This window comes from Alosa alosa, chromosome 22, assembly GCF_017589495.1.
Source record: "Alosa alosa isolate M-15738 ecotype Scorff River chromosome 22, AALO_Geno_1.1, whole genome shotgun sequence".
Taxonomy (NCBI): domain Eukaryota; kingdom Metazoa; phylum Chordata; class Actinopteri; order Clupeiformes; family Clupeidae; genus Alosa; species Alosa alosa.
The window spans coordinates 18,975,285-18,985,284 of record NC_063210.1 but is presented as its reverse complement, the minus strand read 5'-3'; the positions used below and the strand labels follow the sequence as shown (position 1 = coordinate 18,985,284).

Below are 10,000 nucleotides of genomic sequence, written 5' to 3'. Positions count from 1 at the left end.
TGGGGCGTCTAGCATCCAGGAGTGGCGGAGGTGGTGTTGGTGCTCGAGGTTGCGGTGGAGGTGAAGGTGGTCTGTGATTGGCCGAGTGTGCAGTGACGTCATAACACCGTGCTCTCCGAGTCCTCCTCCGACTCGGCCCTGGCCGTCGAGGCCTCAAGCGCCACCGCGGCCATGACCACAGAGTGCCTGTGGAGGGCGCCATACGCCACGTCCAGAATGCCGTCCAGCTCCACGTTGATGGCGGGAATGTCCAGGTTGCAGAAAGAGTCTGACAGCGAGGGGTGGGGGAGAAGTGGAGCGAGGGATCAAAGAAGGAGGATGAGGAAGAGGAAGAGCAATGGATGACGAAAGAGAGATGTGAGAAAATTAAAAAAGGCAGCATTGATGAAAAAGAGGGACAAAGGAAGAGGAAGAGATGTTACTATATATTTTAGTAAATAGTAAACAAAAACAAATGTTTCATTGGGGAAGAGTTGCACATCCTGATATGTAATATACAATTAAAGAGCCATCGTAATAAAGACAGTCATCATACACATATGTAATGTTTTTCTTGGTGTGTGTGTGTGTGTGTGTGTGTGTGTGTGTGTGTGTGTGTGTGTGTGTGTGTGTGTGTGCACACGCGTCACTAAGGAGTGAAAATGAACATGTGATGTTTCTCTTGGTCATGGTTGAGCACAGTACCAGAGGCCAGAATCCACTTAACACTTGAGTTAGAGAGGGACTGAATCCAAAGATGTTCGTATTGTCACAGACTACAGTTGAAGTCCGGAGTTGATTTCTGAATGACTGTAATTGAGGTAGATCTCTCCAATGACCAGGGGAACGGGAAACACAGTTAAACTCTGTGTGTGTGTGTGTGTGTGTGTGTGTGTGTGTGTGTGTGTGTGTGTGTGTGTGTGTGTGTGTGTGTGTGTGTGTGTGTGTGTGTGTGTTTTTGTGTGTGTGTGTGTGTGTCTCTGTGTGTGTGTGTGTGTGTGTGTGTGTGTGTGTGTGTGTGTGTGTGTGTGTGTGTTGTGTGTGTGTGTGTGTGTGTGTGTGTGTGTGTGTGTCTGTGTGTGTCTGTGTGTGTGTGTCTGTGTGTGTGTGTCACTTAGGAATGTAAATGAAAACATCTGTAGCAGCAACAGCATTATCGGGGCAATACATCTGGTGGGGAAAAACAACAATACAATGACTCACAACATCAGCCGCCATGACCAGACCAATAATGCAGATAAGGGAAGCACTTCCTCACCACGTTGGAATATATATATTTAAATATAATATAAATTAGGCCCCAATAAATGCCAAGGCTTGACGAGCTCTGAAGTGCTTCTCATATCTGCACAGTGGTGCTGTGTATGGGAGCTGGGACACAGATGGTCATCATGGTGACTGGGATCGTCGCAGGGTGCCCACAGGTTCAGGGCAAGCACAGGCAGGGGCAACAGAATGCTGTCTGACTGGTGGTGGTGGGAGAAGGGGGGCAGAAGCTGGGGGTGGGTGGGTGGGGGCAGAGGGTCAGGTTGATCCCAGACCCAAGCACTGTACTGGGGTCAAGGGATCAAGAGTAGCATGGGGCAGATTGGAGTGGAGTGGGGTAGGTGGCTGTGGGGCAACAAGTTGTTGGTTCTGGGAGGCTGGTTAGGGGTGTGATTTTGTGGGAAGCCGGGGGCAAACAGGAAGTCTGTCAGTCCATGTTGAGTGCTCTGAAATGAGCTCTCCGACTGGAGTGCTGGGTTACGAACACTACTGGTGTTCCATGAACAATTGATCAATTTATCAACTGAGTCAATCATTACTGTAGTTATTATTCATCAATAAACCCATTTCTCTATGTCAGTCTCTATTCTCTGTGTCTAGTGTCAGTGTGTGTTTGTATGTGTGTGTGTGTGTGTGTGTGTGTGTGTGTGTGTGTGTGTGTGTGTGTGTGTGTGTGTGTGTGTGTGTGTGTTCATGTACAGTATGTATGCGTACGTATGCATGTCTGCATCTGTATCTGTGTGTTTGTGTGTGTGTGTGTGTGTACGCATATCTCTTCATACGTATGTGCATGTATTTTCGCTTGTGCAGTGCATTGTGGACTCTTCATTCAGACTGGTCCACTAAGCCATGCATTGCCTCAGCCTCTCAGCCCGCCATGCTCTGCACTGCACTGGTGGGACAGGACAGTTAGAGAAGGACCAAACACACACAGAGGTCTCATACCTACATACGTATATATATATATATATACTCATATAAATATATACATATGCGGATCCGTGTCAACAACAACAGGTATATGCACGTCTGCGGAATCGCTGAGCCAGACCAGGAGTTAGCATGAATGCGTGAATTGGACAGTGGCTGGGAAGGGTCAAGCTTAGGCGTGATATTTGTACAGTTGGAACCTGCTTACCCCTCACTCACTGCCTCACACTGAACCAATGACTGGTCTCATACCGCTGCAAGCAGACAATAATACAAGTCGACAAAGAGGATCTAGACCATGGAAACAGCAACAAATGGCCTCAAAGGGCGTATTATATGTGCTCATATATATATATACTGTAAGTTCAACAAGTAAACATATCCATTTAAAAAAATATCATGAACATCACATTTTGACTCATTTTTATAATTGCGAAGAGATGAGAAGTCGTAGTGTAGCATGGGGCAAAACGGATGTGACTCTTTCTTTTTAAAAGGCGAGATGTCAAACCTGAAAGTGAAACTGATTCAAAGGACAAAGAGGAAGAGGGAGAGAAGAGAGAGAGAGAAAGAGAGAGAGAGAGAGACAGAGAGAGATGATGATACTGTCTGGAGCCAAAATCAAAGAGCAAGATTCCTGGCCTGTATCAGGGCCAAAAGTCCAGACCCAGCTACCAGACCCAACAACTATCAAACCCCTCAGAATCACAACCATCGTAAAGGAGACCTGCATCCATATGTGATCATATGCTAACACACACACACACACACACACACACACTCTCTCTCACCTGCCTTTTACACCTGCCTTTTTACACAGTACATACTACTACCCCAAACTCTTCTGTGTCGTGCTGTGCTGTGCTGTGCCCCCTCACCTGTTGACATGCTCTCCCCGGGCGAGAGGCCCTCCAGCAGGCCTGCGTGCTCCAGGGGCTGGGGGCTGGAGCCGGGGGTGCTGGGGGGCTGCGGCGGGGGCAGGCTGGGCCGCTGGCGGGGTTTGGGCGCCGGCCGGGCTTTGGGCAGCGTGCCTGTGGCTCCGGCGGAGCTGAGCGAGGGTGGCGTGGTGGCCTGCATGCCGCCGCTGCCGCCGCCGCCGGGCGAGGCGATGGTGGCGTAGCCCTGTGGGTAGCTGAAGCTGTAAGGGGACGGTGTGCTCGGTGGAGTCGGGGACAGGCTAATGGGAGAGGGCTGGCCCGTGGACTGGTCAGACATGGCGCCCGACGGAGGGTAAGGACATTTAGGGGGGATGGGGGCCAGCTTCTTGGAGACTGGGGAGAGGGGGGGGGGGGGGGGTAGATGAGGAAAGAACAGGTTTTAAAAAAGATATTTAAGAATATTGATGCAAACAGAGAGAAATGGACACTCTCACAGAATCAAACACATGGTGAGCAGAAACCAACAGTGTAATACATAGTATACAGTACAATGAACAGTGTCCATAACTCTCAACACACTCACCTTTCCGTAGACTGTGAGGACTTGGCTCAGTGCACAGTGAGTATCCACTAGATGGCGCTGTTTGCATGGCTTTCTGGCCAATCACCGGGGAGAGTTCCTTGTTCTTCAAAGTACTGATGAAAAACAGAAAATTAACCAGTGAACAAAAATACAAACAGATTTACCTGAACCTGCATACATACACACACCTGCATACACTTACACACACACACACACACACACACACACACACACGCACACATGCACATATTTTACTCACACAAATACCATCACACAATATCTTCCAAATAGACTCACCACTGAATAATAAAAATAACTGTAATGTGTGATGGCACTGCTGCAGCCATTGCAAAATAAAAACAAATAACAAAAAATAAACAAACAGTAAACATCCCCATGAAGGATTGCCATCCAGCCCTGTCATTACACTACAACAGCCACAAGGGGGCAGCACAAGAAGAGCCACGTTTCCTTCATTTGCAACAGAAGAGCAAGCGGCCTCCTTGGCCCAATGCCCAGTTGATTTTTTTTGCCAGGTCTGGGTGTGGGCATAATTCTGGCGTGAGCTGACAACTTTCACTGGTGATGAATGCTTTGCAAGAGTGATGGCTTCCACATAATGGAAAATATGACCTTGATTTTTCAGATGAAAAAACAGATGTTGACAAATATGATTTAAAAAAAACAACAGTCACACAACCAGAATGAGCAGATGGGGAGAGACACTACTGAGGAAGCCCTTCTTGGTCTTTTATTACTCTCTCTCCTTCTCTCTCTCTCTCTTTCTCTCTCTCTCTCCTCTCTCTTTCTCTCTCTCTCTCCTTCTCTCTCTTTCTCTCTCTCTCTGTGCTTCTGTTACCCTTTCAGACCTCTGACTCCCATATTATTGATGTAGTGATAAGGCAATTACATTTTTAATCAGGCACAATCCGAGACAGCCTCGGCGCAGGGCTGCGCGTCCAAGTGTGCATTTACCTAGTCAGCCGGGGTCGCTTCGCGTCTTTACACTGGGAGGCTTCTGGCATAGAGGGGCCATGGGGAGGAGGAAGAGGAGGCGTTAAGTGCATAGGGAGCGGGCGCGGGGCTAAGGTGGGGGAGAGCGAGGTGAGGGGGCAGCGTCTTGCGTCGTGACCGCCGATGCTCGCCTACAGGGACATCTGCTTGGGCAGCAGCAGCAGGGAGCTGGGCTTGGGGTTGGAGTTGATGTCCAGGGAGGCTTGGCGACAGCTGCTTCACGCAAGTCTGGGTGTGAGAAAGGGTGCAGGTGAGGGTGGGGGGACGGGGACAGAGATGGGCACGGGGACGGGGACAGCGACAGAGAGGTGGAGGGGGACGGGGGCCCGAGGATGATATGGCAGGGGGCGGGGGGCTGTAGCCCCTACCAAAAGGAGGGGAGGAGAAGGCCCCGGGGCAACAGACTCGGGCCAGAGGCAGCAAGGGCCAGTTATAATAAACTTGGAGCAGTGTTGTTGGTTGGTGGTGGTGGTGGTGGTGGTGGTGGTGTGGGTGGTGTTGGTGGTGGTGTGGGTGGTGAGTAGAGCCATAGGTGAAATGGTGTGACTGGAGAAAGGAGAATGATAGGAGGAAGAGGAAGGGAAAAAATGAGGAGGGGATGAGGATGATGACCCAAGAAGAAAGGGTATGGAGGTGGGGCCTTTCCCTCCTCGGGGGGCATGATAACAGGTGTCCGACCAACTGGAGGATGAATCGTCTAGGACTTCTTGAAATGCCGAGAAGATATACAGAGCGTGACGTGAAATAGATACAGGACAGAGAGTGAGTGAGTGGGGGGTGCACAGTTCACAACAGTTGGGGGAAAAACAACATGGCGAAAACGTTAGCTAAGAAAGAAAAAGCAACATAACGTAAAGTTTTTTATATGAGCATTCTGAGGTGTTAGCTGAGAGAGGTAAAGGGGAGTGTGGGTGACGTAGTTTTTTATATGAACATTCTGAGGTGTTAGCTAGAGAGGTAAAAAGGGATGTGGGTGGCGTTTATATGAACATTCTGAGGTGTTAGCTGAGAGAGGAAAACGGGAGTGTGGGTGATGTAGTTTTTTGTATATGAGCATTCTGAGGTGCTTTGAAGATAATTTAGAGGGGTTTGACTAGACTTGTTTTGGTTCAGGCTAGCATTCTTAGCAGGGGACAGGGAAAAATCTGTGAGGTGAGGAACAACCAGGCTATACAGTAGTGTAGGATTGAGTGATGGTGGTGGAGGGTGACTTAGTGAGGGACAGAAAATCAACAAGTACAGGAGACAGAAAGGCAAAAGAAGGAAAGAGACAGTGGCAAGGGCGAAACAGGGCCAAGCAAAATGCACTCATAGCTTAAAGGGCACGGAGCGTCTATACATTAATTTCCTGTGTATTAGCCACATTGTGTATAAGCCGCAGGACAGTGTTTTATGCAAGTTAAAAAAAACAAACAAAACCATATTAATAACATATTAACTGCCCCCGTGTATTAACCTCATAGCTGAAGAAATTTAGCAAAATCAATGTATAAGCTGCGGCTAATAGTTGGGAAATTGCGGTATATTCTATATATAGCTTAAAGGGCACGGAGTGTCCATATATTCTACTGTATATATGTATAGTCCAGTGTGCATTGTGTGCTTATTGTACTTCTTGTTACATAAGACACACAAGTCTGAAGCACTCAAGGGAAGAAAACCGTTGTTTGTGTTGTAAGGAGGAAGACCAAACAGTGCCCATTAACAACAGATGCACATGGCTTGGCAGATCAGAAGGATCTACACACACACACACAAACACTCAAACACACACACACACACACACAAACACGCTTGTATGCTTTTGGTTCGGTATGAGAGCAAGGCTGAATCCAGACCAACTATTGGATTAATAGCACAAGTCTTATTCATTAGGGTGATACTGTGGATGACAAGCACAAGCACAAGCATAAGCAGAGACAAACTGAATGATTTGTACAGATCACATCATTAACACTCAAGACACAATAGAAATGGACAGAATAATATATATAGAGAGAGAGAGACAGAGAGAGAGAGAGAGAGAGAGGGACATAACAGCAAGACAGAAGTAACACTAAGAAGTAGCAGATAGGGAAAGTGGCAGTGTACTGTTGTTGGTTAAAATGGGTTTTGAAGAGACATTAAGAAGAACACCACTGTGTGTTATTGTGTTTGTGTGTGTGTGTGTGTGTGTGTGCTTGAGTCTATACTATGTGTGTGACAGTAGCAGTCACCAATGCAACATAGACCTTTGGCTTTGATGGTTGGTGTCCGGTTTTAGATTAGCACGCCACCATCCCGCTGCTGCTGGACCCACCGGGGCATGGGGCGATATAGGTGATGTGTGTGTGTGTGTGTGTGTGTGTGTCCGTGTGTGTGTATCCGTGTGTGTGTATCTGTGTGTGTGTGTGTGTATCCGTGTGTGTGTCCGGTGTGTGTCCGTGTGTGTGTGTGTGTGTGTGTGTGTGTGTGTGTGTGTGTGTGTGTGTGTGTATCTGTGTGTGTGTGTGTGTATCCGTGTGTGTGTGTGTGTGTGTGTGTGTGTGTATCCGTGTGTGTGTTTGTGTGTGTGTGTGTGTGTGTATCTGTGTGTGTGTGTGTGTGTGTGTGTGTGTGTGTGTGTTGTGTTTGTGTGTGTTTGTGTATGTGTGCATGTGTGTGTGTGTTTGTGTGTGTTTGTGTGTGTTTGTGTACGTGTGCATGTGTGTGTGTGTTTGTGTGTGTTTATGTGTGTGTGTGTGTGTGTGTGTGTGTGTGTGTGTGTGAGAGGATGATTATCTTGTGGGGAGCCCTCCCGTCCTGGCTTCCTTACCTGGCGCGGTCACTGCTGCCTGGTGGGGGCGTGGGGGAGGGGGAGACTGACTGCTCCCCCGGCAGCTCGGCCAACATCCCCTCACCGGGCAGCCCGGGGGGGTAGAGGCTCGGGGGAGTGGACGAGGTCTTCCGCGCCGTCGACGGGCCGCGCCGCGACACCCACGACGTGTCCATCACCCGCACACCCATACTGGTCCACACACACACACACCACACACACACATACACACACACACACACACACACACACACACACACACACACACAAACACACACACACACACACGTGCACACACACATACGCGCACACACCCACACACACATTCCACGAGGACCAATCGTAGAGTAAACGGGGATAGGCGGGGCACACGGTCAGCCAATTGAAGGGTGGAAGGGGAGGGGCGTGGTGGGACCCATGGCCAATGAGAGAGTGGGACCAGGGGAGGTGACAGAGATGAGAATTCCAAACAGCACTCAGTATTAAGAAGCTTATCAACTTAAAAAAAACTAAATAACGAAAACATAACTCAGAGTCATTTAGTTTTTACTCTTGTTATTCCTTAGTTTTTTTTGCTTTTACTTTTACTTTTTTATTATTATTATTAATGTTATTAAAACATTCTTATGTTTTAAGTACAAGGTTTTTTTGATGTGACATTATTGACATGATGGTCAGAGCATCGGTCAAGAGACAAGGCTGGGACTAGCATGAGAAAGAGCGAGAGGAAAGAGATACCATACCTCTGGATCTTCCTAATGCTGCATAGTTAAGACAGAAGAAACCAGCTGTTAGTTTGGAATAGGAGCATCAACAGAGGAGTCAATGGTAACTCTATGGGCTCTAATTTAACCCTTAAAAGGCGTGAGTTTTTGAACATTCTAACAAAAGATTCCGTTCCACAACAACTCAAGGTTCTAAAATAAAATTCTATGTTGAATTAAATAGAGTCCCGAAGTCTGACCTAGCGTTTCCATGACGGCAGAATCACTGGATCTAAACAAACTTTTGAAGTGGCTTAAATAGCATTGACTGTAGACATGTGGCATCATTTCTAGCTAATAAATTGTTTTAAATCTAGGCTATAGCCATTTAAACATGCTTTGCCTGCTAGGCAGCAGCTTACCCACATAACACAGGATTCCCTGGCAGGTGTAATATAAAGAAACAAAATTCCAGTGGATATTTCACGTTTCTCAAAGACTGGCGGCTGTTAAGAGTGACGTTTTTTGCTTAAAAAAAAAAAAAAAGCCAAAATACGTGCGTTGAATTTAAGGATTTTAACCGCATACTGTGAAGTTACATGCAGGTCTCTTTTACGGAGGAAACCCATGCTATAATAAAACTCTGTAGTCACGAATTTGATCGTGTTGGTATGAATACATGTTGTAGTAGGCTATGTGATTCCTACAGTGTAAACAAATATACTAACATCTTAGAAACGTTGTTAAATTATTGAAATAAATTAAGAAAGCCACCGCTAATGGTGATTTCAATGGTTAGATTGATTTGTTTAGATCCAGTGAAATTGCTGCCTTGGCAACGCTACGTCATTCGGGACTCTATGAAGATACTCTTTAGAATGTTCATTTTCCAACATTCCGGTTTACCCGTAATAATGGGCATAGTGCAATGTCACTCAGAAAGTGTCTCCTCTTTGAAGTAAAGATGAGGTGTGGTGTGTAGGAGCATTAGGCTGACCCACCGATGATTTTGCTTAAGATTGTGCTCATGGTATTATATTAGCGAATAGATTTGTCCTTCCTTCTAAATTAGCTTTAGTTAGACTTTAAACTTTGCCTGCCACCTTTACTTTATCGGAATCTTCTTTCAAAAAACTGTCAAAACCATTTTGTGTCGGCTCCCATATCATGTCACAAGTTGTCATGCCATTCGTGATATATATCTATAAGACCCTTTCAAGAGAGTTCCATTATCAGCATCATAGTTGGCCCCACAAGACTTCCTTTTTAACATTCCATATGTTATCTTAATGCAGAGGAAGTAGATTGGGAACCAAATAGAATGTTCAAGCATTGTTTTTGTTTTTATTGTTGAAGGGTCTATACGCACTATTATACAACAATTGGGTTCTATGGAACTATTTATTTGTTTCTGATTGGCCGAGAGACGTTCCATGAGTTGGAATATCCCTGGACATTTCAACTCAGACTCAGCACAGCTAATAATAAATCACTCCATTGACACAATCGCGAAGATTTGACACCCAGCTCTCCACTATTTCAAGCAATGGGTTACTCCTTAGCAAAACCATAATCGAAACAGTGCTTCACCACATCTGTGGATTAAGCCACACAGTCAACTCAATGTAAGTAAGATAAACGAGGATGCTAATTGTTCTCAGCATTGCCAACATTGTGTATAATATGATTGTCACTTGGAGGAGACTTGTAGATAACTAACGTTAGCATAATTAGCTAACCGCTGCTAACGTGCTAGCATCGTCACGTCAGGCTGTGCACAGTAGTGTAACATTTATTCACTATACATTAATAAAGTTGAGTGGTTCTGCAATGTAGACTGTTTCCGTTTTTT

General features: G+C 46.4%; 1 protein-coding gene across 2 annotated transcripts in view; it reads right to left on the bottom strand.

Moving 5' to 3' along the window:
- Window positions 1-10,000, bottom strand: part of LOC125287747 (rho GTPase-activating protein 44-like) — an 85,847-nt gene that overhangs the window by 1,360 nt on the left and 74,487 nt on the right. Inside the window, exons 17-21 of one of the 2 annotated variants that reach the window (XM_048233747.1) lie at window positions 8,188-8,205; window positions 7,445-7,636; window positions 3,637-3,749; window positions 3,054-3,446; window positions 1-268 (exon numbers count right to left, since the gene is read on the bottom strand). The exon at window positions 1-268 is cut by the window's left edge and continues 1,360 nt beyond it. In XM_048233747.1, the coding sequence (XP_048089704.1) occupies window positions 99-268; window positions 3,054-3,446; window positions 3,637-3,749; window positions 7,445-7,636; window positions 8,188-8,205 (886 nt within the window). In that variant the 3' untranslated portion in view covers window positions 1-98. The remainder of the gene's footprint in view (window positions 269-3,053; window positions 3,447-3,636; window positions 3,750-7,444; window positions 7,637-8,187; window positions 8,206-10,000) is intronic. The other variant, XM_048233748.1, reaches the window with a different exon arrangement.